The sequence below is a fragment of the Phoca vitulina genome, unplaced genomic scaffold (assembly GCF_004348235.1).
Source record: "Phoca vitulina isolate PV1807 unplaced genomic scaffold, GSC_HSeal_1.0 scaffold12, whole genome shotgun sequence".
Classification (NCBI taxonomy): domain Eukaryota; kingdom Metazoa; phylum Chordata; class Mammalia; order Carnivora; family Phocidae; genus Phoca; species Phoca vitulina.
In genome coordinates this window covers 38,776,333-38,804,190 of record NW_022589715.1, presented here as the reverse complement: position 1 = coordinate 38,804,190, position 27,858 = coordinate 38,776,333, and the positions used below count along the sequence as shown (strand labels likewise).

The 27,858-nt window shown below is 35.1% G+C and overlaps 2 protein-coding genes across 4 annotated transcripts in view; one reads left to right on the top strand and one right to left on the bottom strand.

Moving 5' to 3' along the window:
* CFAP36 (cilia and flagella associated protein 36) overlaps positions 1 to 8,774 on the top strand; it is a 29,379-nt gene extending 20,605 nt beyond the window's left edge. Inside the window, exons 5-10 of the mRNA XM_032410958.1 lie at positions 608 to 695; positions 2,381 to 2,432; positions 4,586 to 4,688; positions 7,614 to 7,753; positions 7,940 to 8,089; positions 8,612 to 8,774. Coding sequence (XP_032266849.1) covers positions 608 to 695; positions 2,381 to 2,432; positions 4,586 to 4,688; positions 7,614 to 7,753; positions 7,940 to 8,089; positions 8,612 to 8,713 — 635 coding nt within the window. The 3' untranslated portion in view covers positions 8,714 to 8,774. The remainder of the gene's footprint in view (positions 1 to 607; positions 696 to 2,380; positions 2,433 to 4,585; positions 4,689 to 7,613; positions 7,754 to 7,939; positions 8,090 to 8,611) is intronic.
* A 2,110-nt stretch (positions 8,775 to 10,884) lies between these two features.
* Positions 10,885 to 27,858, bottom strand: part of PPP4R3B (protein phosphatase 4 regulatory subunit 3B) — a 63,138-nt gene continuing 46,164 nt past the window's right edge. Inside the window, exons 11-16 of one of the 3 annotated variants that reach the window (XM_032410955.1) lie at positions 26,890 to 27,048; positions 23,420 to 23,589; positions 20,941 to 21,080; positions 20,362 to 20,546; positions 18,673 to 18,863; positions 10,885 to 12,567 (exon numbers count right to left, since the gene is read on the bottom strand). In XM_032410955.1, coding sequence (XP_032266846.1) covers positions 12,472 to 12,567; positions 18,673 to 18,863; positions 20,362 to 20,546; positions 20,941 to 21,080; positions 23,420 to 23,589; positions 26,890 to 27,048 — 941 coding nt within the window. In that variant the 3' untranslated portion in view covers positions 10,885 to 12,471. The remainder of the gene's footprint in view (positions 12,568 to 18,672; positions 18,864 to 20,361; positions 20,547 to 20,940; positions 21,081 to 23,419; positions 23,590 to 26,889; positions 27,049 to 27,858) is intronic. The other 2 variants (XM_032410956.1, XM_032410957.1) reach the window with 2 other exon arrangements.

Genomic DNA, 27,858 nt, shown 5'->3' with positions numbered 1-27,858 from the left:
TTAACAAAGTATTTTATATTTTGTTTTGTAAACTCTTTTCACACTTAAGGGATACTTCTGAGAGCATACTTTTTTTTTTTTTTTAAGATTTTATTTATTTATTTGACAGAGTGTGAGGCAGGGAGAGAGGGAACACAAGCAGGGGGAGCAGCAGAGGGAGAAGCAGGCTTCCCGGGGCTCGATCCCAGGACCCTGGGATCACGACCTGAGCCAAAGGCAGACGCTTAACGACTGAGCCACCCAGGTGCCACCGAGAGCATACTTTCATTATTAGGAGCTTAATGATTTCAGTGGTCTATCCTCAGTATACGATTAAGCGAGGTGATAGTTTATATTAACTAATTTTAATTGCTATATTATGTTTATTTTTAATAGGTAATACAAATAATTACTAAGAGAATTTCTAGGTAAAACTGGGGTTTGGGTGGGGCTGATTCTGTAAAACAAGAAAAAGTAAAAAGACCATAATTAGAAAGATAATAGCTTAGACCATTTAAGTGAAAGCCATTAATAAACTGATTTGTACTTCTTGGTGAGTTAGAATAGTGAGTAATAAATGTTTTCAGTTGAGTTCATATTCTTTTGTGTGGTCTTTGATTTTGAACAGGTGTATTACCTGACTGCCTAACAGATGGTTCTGATATGGTCAGTGACCTTGAACAGGAAGAGATGAAAATCCTGAGGGAAGTTCTTAGGTATCCTTCTTTAATTATCTTTTGAATGAATCATTAGTAATATTGTGACATGATCTGTATATGTTTTCTACCCTCAAAATATTATGAATTAGTGAAAAATAACTAAATTCTCTACTAAAAACAATAAAAATGATTTATCATTGTATTTGTTTATAACTATGTATAACATTTTTTAATGGACAGAAAAAATGATTTTCAAGTGCCTCATAACCATATCAACCTAAATGGGAGGGGCTTCTTCCCCTCCCATCATGGAAACAGGAAACCAGCCAGTAGACCCAGCCCGGTGAGCAAGATAGTCCATGGCTTCTGGACCTTGGTATTACAGGTGGCTCGTTCCAGGTGTGTCTAACAGCAGGAGGCTGGACATTCACACTCCACAGACCAAATAGCTGACAGGGTGGCAGGTAACCTGTAAGGGAAAAGTGGACAATGGGAAGTGCCCATCCCAGATGACTGTCTTGCCGGTCTCTTCCTTGCCCCAGTTACATGATTCTCAGCCAGATGCCTGGCATGGAGTGTGCAGGCCACTAAAGGAACATTTCTTTTTTTCCCTTGGGCCTGTTGCCTCTTGACCCCTCTGGGAATTTCGGAAGGGAGCAGCAATTGCAGCACCTAATTTTTAAAATCTCCTTTGAGAATGTATAGGCTTAGGGCAGAAGGATACTTGCAGCCACTGTGTCACCTGCAGAATGGGGACTTGTTCTTTGCGAGTCCTTCCTTTCTCTTCAACTCTAACCATACACATGATCGTCTTCTAGCATCCTGTAGTTCTACCGCTATCCACCTTGTCCTCAACTGCAAAGCAGAAGGGAGGACAAGGCAGGATGGTGATTAGGAGGATGGGTCTAGTGGGGAACTATGGCAAGAGCTCCATGACTTAGTACTTAATTCCAGGGGATTTGAGTGGTTGTGGGGAGGGAGGCAGGTGTGCTGGTAAACCCAGCCTCTTCCGGCCAGATCCTGTTTTGCACAGCAGGGGCAGATGGGAGCCTGAGACAACACAGAATGCTTTGAGTTTATAGGTGTGAAGAGTTAAGGATAAGGTTAATAGGTTTAGAGGACTGGTAGTTTTGACTTCAACTGGTTGCTTCTGTTGGTTGATTAGTGGTCTGAAAATTAATCACCTTGTACTTTCAGATTTTATTTTCTAAGGGCTTTCGAGGGGAATGTACTCTTTAAAGTAGTAGAGCTTAGTAATGAATGAGAGTTGACTTGGCTGTTTTCCTAAATCAGAGGCCCTCAGTGAGCAGTTTACAACAACTGATAGGGCTTTGGCATAGTGATACCAGGAGAGTTTTGAGATAGCTCTGGTGGCACTGGAAAAACTAAAATGAGGGAGAGATGGAGCTTATCACTTTAAAGTGAAAGATCAGATTTGCCATTCAGATTTGGGTTTAGGATTTCAAATCTGTAGGTCTTTGTTCAGCTAGGGGTCATTCCCATTTCCAGAAGAAATGGGTGAACCTGTAGTTTATGTTACTGTATTATGCTGTATATGCCTATTATGTGTATCTTTCTCTGTTGATTCTAAGCTGCTTTAAGAAAAGCCTGATTATTTCCATCTTGGTTTCCAAGATTCCTTGCACATATTGTGAGCTTAGTTTGGCATGTTGCTTGTTGGATATTTGTTCTTTGACCAAAAAAGAAAATTTACTTTTCTACCTTATTTTTGTATATTTCAGAAAATCAAAAGAGGAATATGACCAGGAGGAAGAAAGGAAGAGAAAAAAGCAGGTGCCCACAGAACATATTAATATAACAGAAGTATTTCATTGCTGTTAACCTTTTTTTTTTTTCTTAAAGATTTTATTTATTTGACAGAGAGAGACACAGCGAGAGAGGGAACACAAGCAGGGGCAGTGGGAGAGAGAGAAGCAGGCTTCCCGCTGAGCAGAGAGCCCGATGCGGGGCTTGATCCCAGGACCCTGGGACCATGACCTGAGCCGAAAGCAGACGCTTAACGACTGAGCCACCCAGGTGCCCTTATCCTTTGATTTTTAAGTAAACTCGCCCAACGTGGGGCTCAAACTCATGACCCCAAGACCAAGAGTCACATGCTCTACTGACTGAGCAGCCAGGTGCCCCTCATTGCTGTTATCTCTTAAGTTTACACCTAGGATTTGCTGCTTATGTGGAACTACGTAGTTCCTCAGAGTATCATATTCTCTTGGCAATTCTAAGCATTTATATGTGACTTTATAACCATATTCGCTTTATAACCCATGCAGCAACCTACCTTTTAAGTACCCAAAAACACTAAGATTAACTACAAAAAACTGTAATATCATTCATATTATGAGGGATTCCTTATAAAAATTCCCCTTAATTTTATGAATAAGAGACAGTTAAAAATAATTATTTTACTTTCTCCCTCTCTTTGATTCCTTTACTGTTTTGAAACAGCAACTGCAGTTACTCTTGAGGGTCCCCTGCAGACTTTAACGTTATCAGCCTGAAGCAGAATGAGTCAGTTATGATATTCCCTGGCATACTGTTCTTCCATTAAGAACTATTTCCATAAAGTGCCTAATCTTTCCTAAGGATAAATTAAACATGTATCCGGCTGAGGTGAAGGAAGCTAATAATTATTCTTTCCTCTCTTCTGCTCTAGCTGCCTCTCTTCCTGTGTTTTCCCAAATCTCTCTGAAGGGAAAGGGAAACTGAATATAAACTGTCTCTCAATCACTCAGAAGTCGTTTTCCTTTTTTTCCTTCAATCACTATGAATACATGCTTGTATCATGCACTGTTTTTGAAAAGCCTTATTTTACTGCAAGGTACCCCATGAAGAGCAGAAGAAATAGAGATGTTTTAGGATTAAGAGGTGATTTATGTATCTTTAAGTAAATCTCCTTTTAGTAAATGGAGGTGCATTTCATAGATGCTGATATTTTTTAATGTAAGAGTATAGAACAGGGGCATCTGGGTGGCTCAGTTAGTTAAGTATATGCCTTTGGCTCAGGTCATGATCCCAGGGTCCTGGAATCGAGTCCCACATCGGGCTCCCTGCTCAGCGGGAAGCCTGCTTCTCCCTCTCCCTCTGCTTGCCCCCCCCCCCGCTTGTGCTCTCTCTCTCTGACAAATAAATAAATAAAACCTTTTAAGAGTATAGAATAGAAATCAGCTCCAAACTGCTATCAGAAGACATTAGTATTAACTCTGATTTATAAGCAAACTATATTTGGCTTCTTGAATAATACTATAGTTTAGGGGCTATATGTATGGGTTTTTATTATAGAAATTTTCAAACACACAAGAGTAGAGCTGATAGTATGATAATGAATCTTCCTATGTCTTTTACCCAGCATATAGGGGCTTATGACATGAGTTACCTAATAAGCTACATGTGATTAGATTTTCCTCTGTTTTTAAGAAAAACAAATTGTCAGTTTAGTTTTTTCCAAGATTTAAATGATTTATTTGGTTTAAATACACTATCCCATTTTAGAAATGGGAATAAACCCATTTGTAGCTTCTTCAGGCATACCACGGTAGTGGTTTATAGATTATTTTAAGTGGAAAAGCACCTTATAATTCAGTGGATTTCTTTCTCTTATTAGAGTATTTTTGGTGTCTTCCTCAAGGTCAGATGAGTAGTAAAGGTGAAGCCTGGGTTTGAACCTAACTTCTTGCTAAGTCCAAAGTTCTAAACATACTAGTTAGTTACTCTTAGCAGTGCATGATTTGAAATGAGAATGTTTATCTACCTCAAAAAATAAAAGATATAAAATGCTGGAAACATCTTAAAAACTTTGGAAAATCTCTTGTTCATTATTTATTTAGTAGACAATACATTTTTTTTAAAGTAACGTCTTTGGATCCCTTAAATAGTGAATTAGTCAAAATTAATCTAAAAATTTTTTTAAATTGTATTATGGATTCCTGAAGTTATCAGAGGCTAAAACAGAAGAGCCTCCAGTGCATGCTAATGAAACTGCAAAAATGAAGAATTCCCAAGGAGATGGTGAACATTTTGCACACCCACCCTCAGGTACTGAACTTTCTCTAACAAGATGGATAGATAAACATCATAAAGAGTGTGTTACTTTCTCATATCTACTTAACCTTCAAAACCCCTGGGAGGGAGTGTTGAATGGCCATTGGTCTTTAAAATTCTTTTTTAATTTAGCTGTGGAGGTTGCAGGTAGGAAATACTCAGCTGACAGAGAGGGTGTAGTCCCCAGATTTCTAAGTGAAGCCTGGAACCCAGCAGCGAGTGAAGTTTCCTTGAGGGAGCCACCGAGGCCGCAGCCTCCAAGATATGCTCCCGTCGCATTTGTGTTCTCTTCCTTGACCACAGTTATATAGTGTTTGTGAGTTAGAAGCGGAACTTGGAAAGGTAATATTAAGTTATTTTCCTAATGAATTAAAGCATAACTAGGAAACAAAAGTAGCCAGTTTATCCAGATGTTTAGTCGGGAAATATTGAAACTAAAATTGATGAGAATCCTTGTGGAAAACGTTAATGGATGGATTTGTACAATATATGGCGAAGTCATTTTTAATATATTCTGATTTTCTTTATAAGAAAACAAGTAACTCAGAAACAGAAGTTGAGTCATGATCATGAATTCAGTTCATTTTATCACGCATTTCTCTGGTTTTAAATAAATGTCCTTTTCTCATTAAAAAAAAAGCCACACAACTGTGAGGTAGATATGATCTTTATTTTTATGTTTATTATTTTTGTTTTAGAAGAAATTCAAGGAAGTTGAGTGACTTGTCTAAAACCACTGAGCTTTTAAGTGGTAAAACTGTAACTTATTTGGTCTTCTGCCTCCAAAATCTTGTATTCTTTTACACTTTAGAAGAATTTTTATAATTGAGATAAGATGGGTTTGATGTTTACCCATTTATTTTAAGGAACTGTACTCTTAGTTGATAAAACAATGGGGCATATGAAACAGAAGCAGGTTTATGAAATTACCTTGCTTCTTTCTTCCTAGCAAATTTAACCATTGTTCTTTTTTCATAATCAGATTTTAGGTAGAATAACTTCATCTGAATTATATTTATGAAAGCACCTGCTTTAGATTTGTCTGAGCTCTTTTTTAATTTGCTGGCCCAGATTTAGCTTTCTGTTTTGTACAGACCTAAGTACACACGTTTCAGTCTTGTGTCTGACATAATTTGAATACTTTTGCTTTGTCTAGTTCCTTATCTGACTATTAAGTGAAGTTAAACTTAATCTCAAACCACATATAACTCAGATATACACAGAAGTGGCACAGAACAAATGGCAGATAATTTCTAAAGTAATGACTTTAGTTTTCAAAAACTATTCTATTTTTTAAAAATGAGTATATCTGATATTCCAGGAAATCATTTCATGCACAGTGATGGAAGTCCATTTTGAAAACCTAATTTGGGAAGAATCAAAAAGGAGTCTGACTTCCTTTTTAATTCCTTTTTTTTTTCATGTTTTTCCTTGGTTCCTGCTAGAAATGGATGGCATCTGTTCTCAGACTGATGCAAAGAGTTGCCAGAGATAAGATGATCTTTCTTTAAGCTTCCTGATTTTCTAATTGTGTATTCCTAGAAATCAGAGAAGCTAAGTATTTTGGTTTCAAGTACTTTCCTCTCTAGGTGTGAGTTAGAACATACAAGGTGTTCATAACTAACAAAGTCCAGGCAAGAACTATCCAGAACATGTACATGAATGGAATATAAATGCTTATGTGCCTAGGATCCCCCTCCTCAGAAATGAATGGAATTGTCCCTTCTTCAGTCGTGTGCTTCCATATCTGGGGGCTAAGCCTACCTCTGTGTAAAGTCACCATCAGTAAGAATGGCATGTTTAACTCTTGTTTGCAGCAACCAATTTGCTTGAGTGTTGTTTTTATTTCTAAGTTCTGTAGCTCCCTGTCTAGGCTGATGGGAGGTTAGCTACAGCCTCATCTTTTCTATGGAGACTTTCCTTACTGTCCAAGAGCCTAAAGAGCATTTCTTCTTCCAGCCTCCCTGGCACTGCCATCAGGACACTTACTCCATGCTAAAGCAGTGGTCCTTTGGCAAGTTTTTTGCTCATGCAGAATTTTATTTCTGGTTTTACTGTGCTATCAAGATTTTTAAACATTTTGGGACATGTATATCATGTTTGCCCATCCTGCTTTTAGTTCTTGCTATCGTTTTTATCTGAGTCTTTTCTTGTCTCACTCTGCTGTCTTTCATAGTTCATGTACTTACCCTGAAAATGTTTTATCTTAAAAAAAAAAATCACCTTCTTATAATAAAAAATGGCTCAGAAGAGCAATTAGCATGTTAATCTTGTCTCTTAGCACAGTCACCAAAGAACTGGAAAATATTGAGTGCTCTGTTATATCTGCTTCTAAGTTCTACTCAACTTTAAAATCTTTACATTTTCTTACAGTGTTAGTAGGTTTATTCAAGTTACCTTCAGTATGTATTACAAACAAAAATTATTGATATTATTGGCATTTACTTGTCCAATACAAAAAATTGTAGCTTTAACTTCACTGTTCTGAAAATATAGGGTCATTTACAGTTTCTTCTGTAAGCGAAAGTTTGACAACCAATTACACTACCAGTAAGGAATTTTAGTGTCCTGTTTATTTAGTTTATGTGGCAACCTTGTATTACAGTGTAGTGTAGTTCTACTCTTTAGACAAGAATTAGACTTCTTGTAGCTGTAGTGCCAAACAGCAGGAGCTTGGTATTTGTTGAAATGTCATTATTCATGAGTAGCAGTAGTTCAAGCTCCTTGAGGACAGAGACCATGTTTATTGTTCTCACCCAGTGCTTGAAACAATATAGACATTGAATCAGTGTGTGTTGATTGAAAGTGAGGAAAAAAAAAAAGACAGTGAGAAAAGAAACACTAGGCATTTTGGTGACCCAACCTAATACTTAATATTTCTTATAATATTCTAATTGGTCTCTGTCTAATTACTGCCAGAAGTTAAAGTGCATTTTGCTAATCAGTCAGTACAACCTTTGGCAAGAAAGCTGGAAATGCTGCCTGAAACTTCCTCCTTCCCACAAAAAGGCCTGAAGATTCCTGGCTTACAACATGCAAGCATTGAAGGACCAATAGCAGTAAGTAAAAAACATTACTTTTTAAGAACTATGAACAAAATGACAAAGTACTGGGAGCAAACAATGTAAACAGGCATACACTTGGCTTTTGTTATTACAAATTTTGAGTTGAATCAGCCAGTGGTTATCTGTGCCCCTTATTATGTGGACTTGAATTTAAATAGTTCCTTCTCTTTTTTGACTCAGAATTTATCAACACTTGGAACAGAAGAGCTCCGACAACGCGAGCGTTACCTCAAGCAGAAGAGAGATAAATTGATGTCCATGAGAAAGGATATGAGGACTAAGCAGATACAAAATTCCGAGCAGAAAGGAAAACCTGCTGGGGAGGTGGAGGTATGGCTAGCTTTAGTGTGTCAAACTTTGCAAATCTAGAGGTGGAATTGTCAAAATCAGAATGTGTGCAAGACAGCCTTGATAATGAATGTTGCTTGTAGATGCAGTCCTATTAACCTCCCTGCTAGTGTAGCACCTGTTTTTTCTAGGCAGTGAGGTGGTTATGGTATGAAGATTATGAGGTTGAAATGATAGCGGTCTCATTATACATTTTTTTCTTTACTTGCCCTGCTCTGAGTGCTTAAGGGTCAGCAGTCTATTTTACCTAAGCCCTTTGAGATATTTTATCCACAAAGCAGCAACAGTACCCTTGCCACCACCTCCAAGAGGCTTTCTTCTCTAAGAAGAGATTTTTGCAAAGAAGAGATTTAGGGAGCCCAGTCCACATGTAGCTTTTTACATTTTTATTTACTGAAAATGTCCTTGAGGCAGTATGTTGGGAATTTTAGACAAATGAACCCATCTTACACTATAGCCAATTTTTTTCCTGTTTTTTTTTGTTTTGTTTTGTTTTTTTTTAAGGAAATGACAGAGAAACCAGAAATGACAGCAGAGGAGAAGCAAACATTACTAAAGAGGAGATTGCTTGCAGAGAAACTTAAAGAAGAAGTTATTAATAAGTAATTTTAAAAACAATTTAGCAAAACAGAAGTTCAAATTTTCTTAAAAATAAATTTCCTTAAACTGAGCCTGTTAGTTTCAAATACTTGTGTTTGTAAATGCAAATATAAGCTCATTCTTAATACTTTATTAAACTTTTGAGGTAAAGGGTGGTGGGGAAGACAGCTACTTGGGCTGAGAAAGGGTATAGAAACGTGATTGTGCATTTATTCATTCCAACTTGGTTACTATTGTTTATGCTAAGCACTGTGCTAGGTACCAAGGATACAGTTGTCAACTAGATCATCAGGGTCCCTGCCTTCATGGGGCTAGTGAAGAAGGCCCGAAGAGCCAAGTGTACAGAGGGAAAAATGCAGTATTATAAGCAGGGCTGGCCAAGCCTTCTTGAGAAAGCCATACTTAAGCTGATTGGAAGGCTAGCTGCAGGGAGAAATGGGAAGGACCAACTCAGGTCCTACCACAGGAAAGGCAGCTAGTGAGGAGTGGGCAGTATGGTGTGTATACACTTAGAACCAGGGCAGAAGGCTGGCTATGAAATTGGAGATGGGCGGGGTACTGATTTGCAGGGCCCTGTAGGAAATGTGAGGATTTTAAATTTTATTATGGCAGTAGGAAGTCACTGCAAAGTTTTAAAGCAGGGAAGTTACATTATCAAAACGTTCAGCTAAAAAAAAAAATGTGTGGCTGCTATATGGAGATGGGGTGAGTTAGAGTTGTTGTGGGTATACCAAGTATAAGGAAATCCAACCAGAAGATGTTATCCTGGGCAGAAGCAAACAGCACTTGGAAAATGGATGAGGGATGTTAAAAATACTCAATTACTCTTTCTAGAAAGGCTACCATTAAAAAAGATAAAGGGAACAGTCAACTCCTGAGGGGAATGCAGCCATGGGTGTAGGCCTTTTTTATGTGAAATGGTCCTGGATGGTTTTCTGTGGTTGTTTACTTACAGATCAGGCGAAAAGATCCCACGTCCAGAACCAGAATAGTAGGAGAGACCCTTCTTTCAGAAAACTTCCTGTATGGTGTCTTCCAGCAAGCACCCCCTTTTCTAGTTATAGGTTGCTCCTGAGGTTTAATTTCTAATTCCATTTTATCTCTCTAAACCTACAGTTATAAACTTTTAAAAAAGGGATACCAAAATTTGTTTAGCTCCAGTCTTCAACCTGCAGAGAAAAACCATCATTACTTTACATTTGTTACATTTTCATCACTTAGATGGACAAGAGGAAAAACTAGTGATTAAAACACAGAAATCTGTTTCATGTAACTTTTTATTAAAAATAGTTTTTATAGTGGATACATGTTTACAGATATAATTTTAAGAGAACCTCAGGCATACAAATGTGGGCTCTGGCTTGGTTCAGAGTGATGATAGAGATATAAAAATCCTGATCTGCCTGAGGGTAGTCATTAAGACAGCAGCTAACATGTGGAAACTTAATAGTTATTCTTTCAAGGGATAGTTTAAGCCCTGTTTTTATATCATTGTGGGTGAGCATATGTACCATGAAAACTGTTATCCTGTAAGTCAACAAAACACTCACATTTCTGCGGTAAGAAAGGTTCCTAGATGATGATGATTTAAATGTTTGACTCCTGGCAATTCTTCAGAAAGGAAAATTAAACTCTTCATAAGGTATAAAGATAATACTTCCTACTGGAACTTTAAAATTACTTAATCAGGAAGAGTCAAGAGTAAATAGGGAAATGCTTTAGGCCTGGGCTTCTTAGATGACAAGAAGAAATTAAGAGCTAAGAAGAGTGAAAGGGGCTTCACAGACTTGCTTGAAAAAAACTGTATTCAGATGGTAACTTTACTGATCTTAGTTTAAATTAGGGTATCCTGAGGCACTTGCCTTATAAAGTGGGAGGTCTTTTTCATTATATGTACTTTTAATCAAAGAGGTGAGACTAGCCCCATGCTGTGATGTTTTGGTGTTGAGACTTCATTTGCCCAAGGCACACCTTCTGTAAGTACAATCAGTAATTCTTAAAGTGCAGTCAACCTTCGTTTGCTTATTATTACTTCATTCAGACTGGTGTAGGACTTAGTGGTTTATAATAAATATCTATGGATAATTTATTGGCTTTTAAAAGATACTATAAAATGGAACAAATCTCAAAATGGAGATAACTTATATTTACAACAAACCAAACAAAAGCAACAATCATAGAATTACAGGGTCACATTTTAATTCCTGAATTTTACAGTTCAGCATTAATATCACCACATGTATACAAATGGTGTAAAACAAGTACAGTGGTATTTTTAATACAAAATAAACATCTGTTTTATGGAAAAACTATACTTCATATCTACACAGACAGCCCATCTTTTCCAAACAATAGCCAAAATTAAAATTAACTACAAAATCTCCAAAACAGGGGAAACTGCTTCAGTTTAAGCTATTCCAGGAAAAATGGACCCATAACACATTACAAGGGTGATCTGAAGACTGTAGCTGGAATTCCTGTTTTTAGTTTTTTTTTTCCCAATGCATTAAATTGTAGTTTGGAGGATGTTTTTCTCACTTCAGCATGATCTCAGATCATAAATGAGCAAACAAACATTAAAAATATTTACAGTTAACTTGCTGTTCTAAAAATAAAACCTCTTAACTGTTTGCCTCCACTTATTTTAAATTCATTTACGTACATGGAATGTGCTTTTACTCTTTAAAAAAAGCAGCTTTCATATTACACCCTTGTTTGTTTATGGAAAAACTTCATGTGCTGCATACTGACTTTGATACTGAAGTAACTTCTTGGATCAAAATGGCCTCTAGATATTAAATGCCACTTAATTCAGCACTAGTCTTTGTGTGGGAGTCTTTATAAATTATACTTTAAAACTTGCTTGCAGCTCTAGAGAGAGAGACAACTTTATGAACAAAGCAGAAAGTGACTTCAAAGTATCTTGCATAAAAGATTGTAGGTACTACTGGGAGACACTTGGAAACATTCTGTTCAATCCACTCCCAAGTTTCTAGAGAAAATCATTTCAAAATACTAATGTACTGATTCTTGGCATCAGTTATCTCTAAGAGTGCTGTAAAGTTATATTAACAAGACTGTCCATTTTGAATCCAGCTTGTTTGTTTTCATCAAAATACATACTGAAAATTTCTGGTGTAGAAAACTCAACATGTACTGTAACACAGAGTGTACTTCCCTCCAACTACCTATAAGGCTGAATTTCTGTTAAATCTTCAAAAAATGGTCCCAAAAGCATAACTTCATTTTTATGATAGTTAAATTTGGTTTTCATAAAAAATTTTTTTAAAAAGAGGCAACTGATTAAAAGAACAACATGGCCAGCACCATTATACAAGTAATGTTATTGGGTTTGTAACTAAAGTTTTGTAATTGTTTCTAGATCAGATACCCCCCTGGAGCAACCCTGCATTTAATATTGTTTTATCAACCTTGTTCCCTCCCCCAAGCCATCCCCAAACCTGAGAGTCTCCTCATGAAGAAGCTATCTCCCAGGTTCTGGTTACTAACTTTTTTTTTTTTTTTTTTTTTTTTTTTTGACAGCCTGAAAGGCAAACCCCTTAATTACTAGCAAGCAGTCAAGTTCCTGGGAAGCCTGGTTTTTTACAGAACTAAACTCTCCTAGCTGATATACTGAGTATCTTTTGCTACTCCTTGTATATTTATAAGTTCAAGTGAGAAAGCTTTCTGATTCAGATTTTCAGCTCATTGAACAGTTGCAGCATTTTAGTAAGACCACGCGTTGAGGGTCCTCACTAAATATTTTATGAGCCAAGACGAGGTCTTTTCCTGGGAGCTGTTTCTTCTTCTTCGTCTTCCTCTTCATCATCTGGATAATCCACTAAACCCACCAAACTTCCCTATTGAAGAAGAATAAGAATTTTTTAACATATGTAACTTAAGGGGAAAAAAAACTTACTAGTATCAATAGTCACTTTTAAAGACATCACAAATAACTTTTCTAAACTATCTAATCATATTTATCTCAGATACATTTGAATTTGATAAAGGAACTGCTTGAAAATTATGAACACTTGGTACCATTGGTGGCACTCTAAGTTACCTTCAACTTTTCTATTTAGCTCTTGGATTTTTAACAATACCTCACAATTTAATTCAATTCAGCAAAATTTCACTGTGGAAAAATGTATCTCCAAACAGCAGGACTCACAAATCACCATGACACGGGGAGCTGGAAGGACTGTGGAAATGAACTAGTTCATTTCTCTATGTTTAAACTAGAAAGAGTAGTCAGTCAGCGACAAGAAGCCTCCTTTTGTCTCCATACTTCATGTATGTATTTCATTACTAAGTGCATACCATTGTTTTCATTATGCTTTTGATAATAATAAACAAATTAAATACTTCCTAAAACTAACAACTAAAAAATTTAGGGCTACCTCTCTAACTAAAAGGAAAGTAAGGATGAGGTAATTCAGGTGTTCGGCCCTTTATGAGTCATGGACCCCTTTAAAAACCTATTAAGGCTCTGGATACTACCCAGGAAATTAAATGTCCTCAGGTTTGCACTCATTTTGAATCCATCCCATAAGTCATAAGTTTATACATATGACCCCACAGGTTAAGAGCGCTACTGTAAACACTGGATTTAGTTCAAACCCTTCAGACCTCAAGGGGAAAAACAAATACAACTGAAATAACTCATATTTCAAAGTTAAGTAGCTTCATATCTAAAGAATCCAGACATCTGGCAGTAACACTTGGCCAATATATAACTGAACCACTGTAATATCAACAAAGGCCACTGAGCAGCTAGAAACCATTATCAGAAAGTCTGGGAATTAAATCAAACTTATTTATACCACATATACTTATGTGAGAATCCTGCTTTCTCAGCTTAATAACACACAAGTCTTAAGTTTGGTAAGAGGCAGTATGGCTAAATTGGTAAGAACGTATTGATTGTAGTCTGCCTAACTTCAAATTGCAATGCCACAATTTTTTAAGTGTATGACTGTGGGCTAGTGATTTAGTATCTCTATGCCTCATTTTCCTTATCTTAAAATTAGTATAATAGTACTTAGATCTCAGTGAACTATTTTGAAAAGAAAATGAAAAGAAAACATAAAAAGCACGTGGCACAGTCCTTGGTATGTAGTTAGTGTTCAATAATTGCTATTAACTGCTACTACAATATCATTCTTATTCATTTGGTTTCTAAGCCAAACAAGTTAGATGGGAGGAGATAGAAGATGTAATTACCTTCTAAAAAGGCACCAGTCTGATATTCACAAAGATGACAAATTATCAAGGAAAATTTTAATCATGTTTAGGATTACAAATTATATATCATAATGTACAAACATTTCAGTTTCCAATCGGTAACATTTAAAATGCCTTTTTACTTAAGATTAATAAATATTCTATCTGAAACACACAGCTACATAATTTATTATCAATTTTATCTCTATTATCTATACATATATGCCATAAACTATATGTTAAAACAATCATTTTTACTGAAAATAAAAATATAAAATGTGAAATATTAGAAAAGGCCTGTAATCCAGAGATGCACTCCGTAAAGAATCTGACAGATTCAAGACTTAATATACAAACATAAACATACTTGTTTTAAAATAAATATCAGATTGCAATTAGACCACTTATGCCAATTACCCTTGAGAAAAGTTTCCAATACGAAGGAAGGGATGAAAACGAATGATAACAGTAACAAACACCTATGAATACACAATGACATTTTTTCTGAATCAAACAAACCAATGAACAAATTATGTTAGGAAACTATTAATATAATTAATCATATTAAAAAAAATGTAAGAAGAGAGAATTCAAGAATTATCCTCTACTCAAAAAATAAAGGACAGAGGCGCCTGCATGGCTCAGTCAGTTAAGCGTCTGCCTTCGGCTCAGGTCATGATCCCAGGGTCCTGGGATCGAGTCCTGCGTTGGGCTCCCTGCTCGGTGAGGAGTCTGCTTCTCTCTCTCTCTCTCTCCCTCTACCCGTCCACCCCTGCTTGTTCTCTCTCAAATAAATAAAATCATGAAAAAAAAAGGACAGATCTTCCATAAACATGATTAATAAAATTTTAAAAAATCATCAGCAAAAGTGATGGTTTTTAGATCTTCTAATTTTTATAGCTTTAATTTCTTTATCTCACCTAACTGCATTGGCTATGACCCCAGAACAATGGTTAAATAATAGCAATCACAGTGGTATCCTACCTTGTTCCCAACTTTGGTGGGAATGCTTCTAATATGTCCATAAGTATTAAGCTAGCTTTTGGTACTGGCCATATATACCATGTTAAGGAACTATCCACATATTTCCATTTTGCTTAGTAAATTCAATAACTAATCAAAACTGTAAATGCATATTCTATATAGAAATACACATGTATATGAAATATTTTGTGTAGAAAGTCACATACAATTGCTTTAACTACAAAAAGCTGGAAACAACTTTAAAATGCATCAAGAGTGTTAGTTATAAATTAAAGTGTATCATACTTTGGAATCCTATGGAGAAGTTCTTTTATGTTCTAATATGGAAAGCTCACCCAGGTAAGTTTGTTAAGTGAAAAAGCAAGATTCAGTGTTCTCTTCTGTTCATCTGTGGCAAAAGAAGTGCTTGTTTTAGCACCCACTAATGGTTTCTGATTATGATTTTGTAAGTATTTTTCTTTCCTTTTTTGGGTAAGTATACTTCTGTTAAGGAAAATGTGGTTTTTATAGCTCTGTAAGTTAAAAAAAAAAAAAAATCTTTGTAATTTCATTAGTAGCTAATGTCTCACCAGCCTTGAAAAACTACCAAGTTTGCCAAGAATGCAATTTTTAAAAGCATATTAGAGCTTTAGAAGCCTTGCCAAGGAAAACAGACAAGTTCACACCTGCTCTGTTTAAGAACCAATCAACTGGACTGTGGCACTCAACAGATAGGAAATTTCAAACTTTTGTCATAATCTAGAGTGATGAGCAATTTATTTTCCAAGAGCAATCACTGTTTTCTCCTTGTCCCCGCAAAAAGATGTAGTACAAATGTATTCAGTAATCTGCTGTTAGTGTCAAGAAGGGTGAAAAATGTGTTAGTGCTTGAACCTGCTTTTGTTGTCCTAAGTAAAAAATTATCTGAAAGGATAATGAATTAAGAACTATAAGAAATAACCCAGAAAATAGAATAAGAAGAGTAAAAAAAAAAAAAGAGTAACAGGAGAGAAAAATTATGAAAATTATAAGATCAATACAGAGGGCCCAACATCTGAATAAGTTATAGCGAAATAATATAAAATGTTTCCAAACTGAAGGACATGACTGTTCAGCTGCTCCCAAGAAAATAAAAACGCACACACAAAGAATCAGAAATAAGAATGTCTTTGGATTTCTTGGCAACAATAACTTTTAAAAGTTAAGTTTTAAAAGAAAATGATTTCTGATTTGGTTCTACATTCAGTTAAACTGGCAGTCAAGTAGGATGGAATCAACACAGTTTCATAGAGGCAGGGGCTCAAATTTTACCTCTCCTGGGATTCTTTTCTCAGAAAACAATTATTAGAGGATGTGCACCAAAATGTAAGAGAAAATCAAGAAAGAGTATAGAGACATAAGACCCAGAAGCAATACAAGAAAAAGAGAGGCAAAGGAAGTATTAGGATAATGGCCTCGGCAACCTCAAGACAAGAGCTGTGCAGCAAGTCTAGAGAGCAACGGATCTAGGTCGGAACCAGACTGGAGACGTCAAGAGAACGCAGAAACTAACCTGAATGGCACTGCAAGAATTAGTGAAAGGCACCTAACTATTGCAACAAATGAAAAAATGGTGGCAATTATTTACTCTAAAAAGAGAAAAGTTATTAAGAAACATACAGTATAGAAAAAAAGACCAGGAAAAAAGTTGTGAATAAAGAATATTTATATTGTCACTATAGCTATAAAATTATCAAAGGTTATTTTAAACAAAAATTGTGATACATAGAGAAATAAGGGTGAGGATGTGGTAAGGAGTGTTCACATGTTAAATTCTTATCTACCATAACAAGAATTTAATAAATTAGGTCTAAACTTGATAGAACAATATGAAGTATTAATATATTATTTAGAAACAGAAGAAACAGGTACAAGAAGAGTTCTAACTATCTCTGTGGAGAAGAAAAAAGGACTGATTTTTCTCAACATTTTAATACTATTTTGACTTTTGAAAGTAAGCGCATGTATTGCTTTAAAAAAAGAAAAGCTAGTATATATTGAGAAGGTGCAAACAGTGTTCTAAGTTCTTTACATTTATTACATGATTTAATATTTATAAGCCTATAGAGTAGGTGCTATTTTATCCTTATTTAAAATGAAAAAAATAAGGTCCTGAGAGATATAATAACTTACTCAAAGTCAAATAGCCTAGGAAGAGGCAGAGCCAAGATCTGAACCTGAACAATTTAACTTCACAGCAAATATTCTTAATATAGTGCCACAAATATTATACCAAATTCTATCAAGAAGTGAAAATTAATTTTAAAATTTCTAATTAAAAAAGTTTCAAAAGCAGTAGAATCTCACTGAAAATGCTACTTCTGTGATCTTTAGTCAAGAGCCTACCTCAATACAATACTGAATAAAGACTACATTTTTTTTTTTTTTTTTTAAATTTTATTTATTTATTTGAGAGAGAGAATGAGATACAGAGAGCATGAGAGGGGGGAGGGTCAGAGGGAGAAGCAGACTCCCTGCTGAGCAGGGAGCCCGATGTGGGACTCGATCCCGGGACTCCAGGATCATGACCCTGAGCCGAAGGCAGTCGCTTAACCAACTGAGCCACCCAGGCGCCCCTAAAGACTACATTTTTGTAAAACAATAAACTCAAATTGTATTATGTGTTCAAACCAAGAAGCATCCCTTCAGATTAGGTTTTCTACTACTATGGCATTTCTGTCCTCTTGTCCTTCTACCCTTACATTAAGAGTTGTCTTAGATTTATGCCTTTTTATTTTAAGCCACTCCTTTTAAACTTGTTTAGGGGTGCCTGGGTGGCTCAGTCAGTTAAGTGTCTGCCTTTGGCTTAGGTCATGATCCCAGAGTCCTGGGATGAAGCCCTGTGTTGGGCTCCCTGCTCAGTGGGGAGCTTCTCCCTCTTCCTCTGCACCTCCCCCCACCTGCTCGTGTTCTCTCTCAAAATCTTTAAAAAAAAATAAAATTTAAACTTGTTTATATAAAAAAGTAACCAAATGGAAAATACATTTGCTATGCAAATGACCAAAAGGCTAATATCCTTATAACTAAAGATTCATTCATACTAAGAAAAACATAACCCAATTTTAAAAAGGCAAGACTATGAAAAGACAACTTGCAGAAGAGCAAATTCAAAAGGCTAATACTCAACCTTGCTACTAACAAAGGACACACAACTGGGAATGAGATCTATACTGTCTCCACTACTTAATGGGGAAGGATTAAAAATAATTATAACAACACTGGCAAAGCTGCAGTGAGCCAAGCACACTCATACAATGCTTATGGTAATGTAAACTGGTAGAAACTTCCTGGAGGTATTTGACAATATGTATGAAATATTCTTCTACTCATCAATTCAAAAAGGTAACTTAAAATGCAACACCACCAGTAGTCCTACTATCAATGAAACATCAGAATCAACTTATGTGCTCCAAAATATTACTGGGTAGGTTACTTACAAATACTATGATACAGCTAAATAAAATGAAATTCTGTAGTCATCAACAGTGTTTTAGTAACACAGAAAAATTCTTTTTAACAAATAAAAGCAGGATACAAAACTGTGTTTATACAAAGACCTCAATTACATGTCAGATAAACCCATATACCTAAAGAATCAAATGTTATTAGCAGTCATGTTCTCTGATGACAATGTGTACAACTTTCTTCTTTGAAATTATTATCCAAATTTTCTTTAGTAAACATGAAATAATTTTAAAGATGGAAAAAGCAAAGTTCGTGTATAGAATAATGTCACATACCTTGGTGGCTGCCACTGATGTGGCCAAGTTTGTAGTTTTGGAAGAGGATCCATTAGAACTTGCTGGTGGTGTCTGAGCCACTACAGATTTACTGTTTGTTCCATTAGCAGCACTGGCAGAGTGGGAGAAGGTAAATTTGAAGCCACTAGATGTCCTTTTGGGAAGGTTTTCCTTGTCTTCACTTTCTTTTGCTAAAGTGAAAGTAAAATTTTTAATCTTTTTCAGTAAATATTCCTAAAAGCAAAGCAAGTGAAAATAACAATAACTTAAAAACTTATAAAACACTGCCTTTGCTTCATAAGAGCTAAGAGTAGAGCATGATGTGTACAATGGTTAACTCTTTTTTTTAATTTTTTTTTTTTTTTTTTAGTGGTTAAGTCTTTAATTAGCTGGAATCTTAGACACCTCAGGATTAGAAAGGACCTTAAGAATCATATACCAAAATCAGTCATCCTACACGAGAATTCTACACTGTTGTTATCTAGGGCGTGTCAAGGATTCATTACCTGTCTGACTCTTTCATTGTCCCTCTGCAGCTGCCCTTCACTGAACTGAACCTATACTTCTATAGTCCTTGATAGACCTGATAATCTCTCCCATAAGTTAGTATTTCAAATGCCTAAAGACAATGATATGATCATGTCTATCAGTCTCTTTATTTCCTGAATATTCCAGGTTCCTTTATCTGTTTCTCTTACGACTTAGGTATCTACTATCCTTTCATATCTGGTTGCTACTTTTTTGTATATGATTCTTAAGTGGATGCAGTACTTCAAGTACGGCCTCACTGCCCCTTTTCATGGTAGTCAGGGCAGTGCCTGTAATGAATAAAGGTAGAAGAATTAGGCTACCAAAAGTTACCTATTCCTTAGAGGACATTTTGATGGGCTATTTGCTCTGCCAGGCTGTAGTAAATAAAACTTCAAGCATTAACAAGTACATAATGAGTGAGGCTGGGAACAAAAGTTGCAGGAAAAACGTAATAAATCAATGAAACACTACCTAAGGAGAAATACTTTTAGAAAATCTCATTCAAAATCACAAATGCTTTTGCCTTTCAGGAAATGCTTTTGCCTTTCAAAATGTAAATTTTTGGTAAACATTTATATGATATATGCAGGACAGTACTCCAATAATGGTGGTTTTTCAGGCCATAGAATTAAAGTGATTAATTCTTTTGAAAGATAAGATCTCAGTTTTTAAACAAGTTAAACATATTTGAAAGACGGGAAATGTTACTTCTCTTGATAGTGTATCTTTATGAAATTTTTATAATGATTTTAAAATTTCAAAGAGCAGAGGTACTTCTTTGAGCTTAGTTTCCTTACAGCTATAAAAGGCAGAGTGCTCTGGAAAGTTTCTATGGATCTATATGGTCTCTAGTATTACTGGAGATTTCAGTACAGAAATAAATCCAAGACTGTTCATAAAAGGCAATGTATGAGTAGACAGTGTAATTCTAAACAGCAAATGAAGAGCATCACAAAATGGCAAGTTTCAAGAAAAACAGTTTAAACACGAAAATAACTCCCAGGTTTGGAAAAAGATTTGGAAATTTTAAAAGGTCCTGATTCACTATAAAATTCATGTCTTTCATGCTTTATATACTATGACCAAACCTTCACAAGCAACTGATAATTTCTGTACCTAATAAATGATACATTATTAAAAAATTCAAAATTTTAATACCTTTTTTATTCTCCATAAATTTTTCGTAAGTATCTGGAAAATCATCTTCTGGCTTAGATTTTTCTACTGGTGCCACAACTGCTTTTCCTTCCTCCTCTTCATCTTCATTAAACCACATTTCTTCATCCTCCTCCAAGGCTTTTGCATCTCTGCGAAATCTGTTACTACGCAATATAGATGGTACACTGTAAGAAACATATCACAAACACTGAGTAATGATTTAAAGTTTGTGACCAGATTAAATTTGAGAATAAATATGTATAACCAAGAGAAGCTAAAGTAATTTTAACTACGTATAATTTACATCATAATCACCTCAACAGTGATACAAGATGTAACCAGAGAACACTCCAAAATATTGCAAATTAAACTAAAAATTTATCTTGAGTTATGATACGGAGCAGTCATTTTTCACATAAAAGATTCTGGGTAGGGAAAAAAACCTACCCTTCTATACAACCCTGTACTATCTAATGATGGTACCCAGAATACTCCTGGGTAAATTTCATATGTCAGATCCAAACAAAAAATTTTGGATATAATTTTATACATTATAAATGCAATATATTTAAACAATACCTGTTCAGTTTCTGATTTTGTCTGTCTTTTTCTTGCTCATATTTAGTCTTCAATCCTTTGAATGTCTGAACATATTCAATTGATTCAAGTGCTTTATAAAAGTTTTCAACTATATGTGCAGTAAGAGACTTGATATCTTCCTGTTTAAGGACAAAATTTACAATTCAAATATAATTCAATGACTGTTAGAAGAACTTTTTTATAGTTCCAAAGCTGATCAAAAAAGGTTTTTCAAAATCCCATTACAAAAATAAATGTCCTAGTTTCTTTACACATGAGCCAGGCCTCCAGAGAAAACTTGGAATAAAAAAGGAGCCCTTTTGGGGGGCTACAAAACATTTGAAAGTAACTAGATTTAGTTTATGTCTTGTTTATTTTTTGCATCTACATAGCACTTTACAATTTAAAAAGCGCTTTGACATATAGTTTCACTTGATCCTCCTAACAAGTCTATGAAATAGGTTTTATTACCCCCATTTTACAGAAAAGGAATATTGAAGATCTGAGAGGTTGGATGACCTGATGAAGAGCACAGAGCTAGTTAGAAGGCAGATGCTGAAATTACATTTTTAACAAATATTAGGTGCTACTTAATGACTCCTTACTTAACTGGTATCAAAATGGGATAAGCCGTAATTACCTAAATAATAAACACAGACTCCTTTGACTGTATTACATATACAGATCTGATAAACTATTAACTTGAATTCCACCTATTTCCACAGTCTTCCAATGGTATAATTTTTGTGAAACAAACTGACAGTAGTAACTTCTAAATTCTTTTAAATTCTAAATGAACCATTCTAAATAATCATTGCAAACGCCTGGGTGCGAAGTACGCTCATTATTAATAATAACTGAAGTTGTGATTCAGGAATTTAATATTAATAAGAAATATACATGCCACTTCTTTAAAAGATACACCATAATCTGCTTCTTTTGAGGATTTTAAGTCTTTAAACTAGTTTCTCTGGAAATCTCAATTAAATAATATGCAAAGAAGAAACATTAGAAACCCAGGTAAAACGGTTCTGTGCTGTATACTGAACAAATAGATGAGTTAAGTTTTGGGGCGCCTGGGTGACTCTTGGTTTTGGCTCAGGTCATGATCTTGGGGTCCTGAGATCAACAGCAGGGAGTCTGCTTGAGATTCTCTTGCTCTGCCCCTGCTCCCACTTGTATTCCCTCTCTCAAATAAATAAATCTTAAAAAAAAAAAAAAAAGATGAGTTAAGTTTTGGGATTCAATGTACATTTATCGACCACTCAAAATTATTTTCTGAAAAACAAATTCAATCATAGGAATGGGGTTATGAACCCTACAACTCATTTTATCAGTTTCTCACCAAAAATTTTAAGGAAAAAAAAAATAGAAAAGTCAATCTCTGGTTCATTAGAACACTGCATTGTGAAACAGGGTTCATATACTTGGTAAGGTAGTTAACTATGTTCCCTCTTTTCTAAGGCTAAAGACAATACTTCTATTCTTTTCATCCTTTTGAAAGCCATACTCTTGCCAAGTGACTACTACTAGAAAAGTAATCCAGTCAGCCAAATAATCTTTACATGAGAACAGCATGTCATGAGCAGAAATCTGATTTTTAACAGCCAAAACTAGAGAATGAATTTCTAGCTTTACTTTCTTTTTTTTCAAATTCTAACCATGTAGCCATTTTCCCTGGTGGAATGATTTTAGTGTGTGGGAGAGGGTAAATTTATTGTACTGGTTCTACAGTTACCTATCTTAACTGTGTTGTTCACATAGAGTTCTCTCCAGATCTTTTTTTTTTTAAAGATTTTTTTTTAAATTTATTTATTTGAGAGAGAGAGAATGAGAGACAGAGAGCACGAGAGGGAAGAGGATCAGAGGGAGAAGCAGACCCTGCGCTGAGCAGGGAGCCCGATGTGGGACTCGATCCTGGGACTCCAGGATCATGACCTGAGCCGAAGGCAGTCGCCCAACCGAGCCACCCAGGCGCCCTCTCCAGATCTTTTTATGACAGATCTTCTGTTGCCCAAAACTGAGCTACGACCTATCTTCAAGCTCTGACTGTGCTCCTAACCAAATGGACGCTCTAGAATAAATCACTTACTTTGGGTGTCTGAAGCCCCTCATCTATAAAATAAGGCAGCTGGAGTGGTCCGCCTAATTTCCTGGTCTCTTCAACTTAAAATTCCATGATAATAGCCTACCTTTTATGCATCTTCTATTCAGTTTACCAAAGTAATTATTTTCAACCTTCCTACTTATCACTACCCCTACAAAGATCATAGATATCTCAAGAATGGCATATACTTGACCAAAATGTCTACATATGCCAAATACAATCCTGAAACATCTGGCCAATAAAAATGGAACTGAGAATAATATAGAGTAAACATGGGTTAAAACACTATGCTATATTTCACAATTTAAAATATTAACATCACTAAACATATAATTATTTTATTTTACTAAGAATCCTTTAGCATAAACTTACCACTCTTATAAATTCAAATAACTCAATAACAGCTGAATTCAACAGATTGTACCGAGTTCCATTATCCAGAAGAGCATTTATAACTGGCTCAAAAAGATTTCCCTTCGTAATGTAACGATTATAAAATTCATCTTTAAGGCCAATTATCCGCCTCATAAAACGAAGAGCACCTAATTAAAAATAATACAGGGAACAAATTGATAATCTCATTAACAACAATTATTATACAGGAATTTTTACATAAAGCAATGTATATATTCTAAAATAAAAACTGTGCACTAAAAATAATTGGGTATTGAGGAAAAACAGTTAGGGAAAGACCACTCAAATCTGTGTAACTCATGTAGCCAGAGCTAGCAAAAAACCCCCAATAACTGGTACTTGGGAGATGAAGTACCCAGGCAGGTAGCTCCATGGTGTAAAGATTAAAACCCCCCACAGTAACCAGCGAGTGCCAATGCTGGCAGTACTCAGAGCAGCGCAGGCAGACATGCAGACGTAGTGGTGGCAGCTCAGAACCAGTGCAGGGCTGTCTGTCGTGAAGGTGGGCACAGGAGTGCTGCAACCTGCCCAAGGCTGCCCCCCCTCTCTGTGGGGAGAGCTCTGGAGGGAGGTACTTCTTTTTGATTTTCTGAAAATAAAGCCAAAGGGGTTCCTGCTGCCAGCTTAACAGGAGAGCTGAAGGTCTTTTACTTTTTCTGAGGAAGGCTATAGTTCCACTCCCACTATTTCAGGTCTCTTTGCCTTGGAAAAATCATCTGTGAACCGACACTACCTATATATTATAACATATATATTTTAACCCTATACGTCTTAGTCCTTTTTTACCAATTGCTTATGAGCTCTTTTGCCTTTGGTAAACATGAACTGTGGCAGATCAGACTGTATTTGTAAAAGAACAATAGAGTAACAAGCAGTATAATATGGCTTTTCATATTTTAAATACTGAAAAGAAATGTCTCCCATTTCAACCCGCTATTCAGAGGCAAGTCATTAAAAGAAGTTGTGCCTGTCAAAAGAGGTTCCAAATATTATCTGAGAATAGAACTGAAATAGGCCACATAAGGTATAAATGTATGATAACTGTAACACTAAACAAGTGTGAAGAAAAAAACCAAAAAAACCAAAAACAAGTGTGAAGAGAAGTGCTAGGCTTACAACATCACCTCTTTTTGTAGCAGGACAAGAAATAGTTATTTAAGATTAAAAAGACTGAGTATGTGCGCAAGTAGGTACTCTAATACACTGCTGGTGAATGGGTGAATGATATGATGTAGTTACAACTGCACTACTTATAATGATGGAAATCTTGAAGCAATGTAAACATTTAAATACTAGAGATTTGTTCAATTATGATATATCCACACAAATAGGACTACTCTGCAGTCATCCAAAAGAACTATTTACAGAAAGCCAGATAGGAATACCTATCATGAGAACATCAATCCTTCCAAAATTAATATAAAAATCTAACATAATCTGGTCATGATGAACTGGATAAAATTGTTTTTAAGTTATTATAGAAGAACAAATGTCCAAGAACCAAGAAAATTATGAAAAGGAAAAGCGAGCAGGGACTTAGCAGATATTAAACTTTACAAGAGAGAGGCTATAGTGGCCTAAGAATAAAGTTTCCTATTTATCTCATCTAATAAAACAACAGATTAGAAATAGAAATAATAGTTCAGAAACAAGACACAAGATATATATGTCAATTTACCATATAACCAGAGAAATTTTAATTCAGTAAGAAAAATATAGTTTATTTAATAAGGGGATTGGCACAACTTGCTCTCCATCTGGAAGAAAACAAAGCAAGACCCTCCAAACCACATATAAAAACAAACTTCAAATGTATTACATATATAAGTAAAAAATGAAATAATAAAAATATTAGAAGTAAATTGAGGAGAGTATTTTATTTGTATAATCTTAGGACATAGGAGATGTTCCTAAGCAAGACAAAAACCCCAAAACTCATAAAAGGAAAAGAGACATATTTTTCATCATAGAGAATTTTAAAACTGTTATATATTTAAAAAATACTATAAAGGCAAATGCAAAAGACAAATGAGACTGTGACATTTTTTCCCAAAAATGTGATAAATTAATATCTCTAATATAAAAAGAGCTCTAAGAAAAAGATAATAGGCAATTCACAACAGATAAAATTCAAAAGCCCTAAAACAGGGAAATATACTGCCAAGGAAAATGTAAATTAAAACATAAATGGAATACCACATTTTCCATCATCCTCTTCATAACATTTTAGGAATCAGTAACACAGTGCTGCAAGAGTGTCAAGTGCTTCAATCTTTTGGGAAAGTAATCTGGAGGCTGTATGTGAAACTCAAATTTAAAAGGATACATTAAAACTATATAAACATTTTGTCCTGGCATTATCATTATTGGGAATCCATACTATGGAAATAAAGAAACCAGTACTTAAAAGATTTATATACTAAACTATTTACTACAGTGTTATTTGGAGGGGCAAAATACCCAAACAATCCATTATCTGTGCACTACAGAACAGCAGAATAAATTGTGGAAGAGCCACTCCACCAAGTGTTACTCAGCTACATTTAGTAAAAAAATTTAGTTGAGACCATATTCGATCACCTAGAGTAATACTAAAAAGCTGAGAAACATGTTAATATGATCCTGTTTTTATAAAAATAAAACAAAAAAACCTGTAAAGTGTGTGAATTTTTATATAAATTTGTACGGCTGTGGAAAAAGGAGTAGGAAAAATTGTGCACGGAGTTAATGGTAGCTACTTTTAAGGCCTTAAAAATAAAAGAAGGAGTTGGGAGATTAATCTTTTCTCTATGTGTTAAATGTTTCAATTTTAACCGTAATTTTTATGCTCAGAAAAAACACACAAAGCTCTTTTTATTTGGAGGGTGAAGGAGGTTACTTTATCTCTATTTGCAGGTAAAATTATGAAGAGGAAAGGAAACTTAACAGTTTGCCAAAAATCAACACTGACGCAACTACTGGCATTTAAGTTTGATCATTGTTGGTCCAAGTGGTATACTGAGGGGGACTACTCATAAGTTATTTTACAAGTTCAATAAATAACCCAAATTACACAAAAACGTTTGAAGGCCCATATCTCAAAGGTATAAAAAAAGTCACTATAAATGACAGTTTGATGAAGCAGATGTGAAAGACAGCAGGACTTGTTCTATTAGTGAAATGTCGTCATCGTACGTGGTATTTTATCACAACAGTTAAACTAATTCAATCTAAATGTGAGTAATATGTGGGTGGGAAGCACCATGACCTATTCCTCTTGCCCTTTAAATAAAAGAAAACAAAAGATTAGTACTTCTCATAATCATCTCTTTGATAGCATATATACTGCTAAAAAATAAATCAATTCACATGGGTAACTTCAGGTTTTATCTCTATCGACTGTTCCTTAAAATACTTTACAAGAATGTTCTTTTTAAATTGTTACTTACACAAGGCCAGGAAAGTGTGCTTTGAATTCATCAAGACCAAGACTCTTCTTAGCAAGTCCTTGTTCATAATATAGTTTTTTATGTGATATGTGTGATGTTCCACACAAAATGTGAGTAGTTCTAAAATTAAGGCAAGCAGCTGTGCTGTTTGATAATTATCTACAAAGAAAGTCATCACATGAAAATAAATATTGTAATTCACCTAAATAAAGAGAATAAAGTTTATGTCCCATATTTTAGAGCAAAAGTAAAATTGTATTTCTTCCTCATTTTATATCAATTAAAGCTACAGATTTTTACTTTTTCATTAGCAGACTCTGCAATACTATTCAGTTTTACTGATTAAATGGATACTTTCTAAGGCTCTTGTATAAAATATTTGTTAGTGTTAAGAGGGAAAAAAGCCTAAATAAAAATCTACAAACATGGTAAGAAAACCCTCAGTGCACTGAGATCTTCTTAGTAATATTTCCTTAGTATGTGCTGCTTTCATTATTAATATTAATGAACCTATTAAAGGGTCCACAGTAAAGAGTAAATACCTCAAGCTTTTTGCCTAACATTGTACAACAAAATTTCCCAAGAAAAAGTAATATGCTTTCTTTAAAGACATCTTTAAGGAAAGGACATTTTTGGCTACTTGAATATAAAGAGAAAAATATTACATTGAGATTTTTTAACAATAACCTTTTTAACATCAAAGTGTAATACCCATGAAAGGCCTACTAAAATAAACCACCTTTTCTTCCCTCAAGAGGCCTTGGTGTATACATTAATGAAATGACTTCAAATTGGTTCCTGAACATCAAAATTGAATGTATGTCAAAGGGCTTCTGTCAATAATTACTGACATCTATTAAAAGTTTTAGGCAAGAAATATTAAACTGTGAGGAAATTTTGGAATCACAGCTTTACAGAATAAATCTAGTCCAACTATTTTATTTTTCAAGAAGATTACACACATGAATA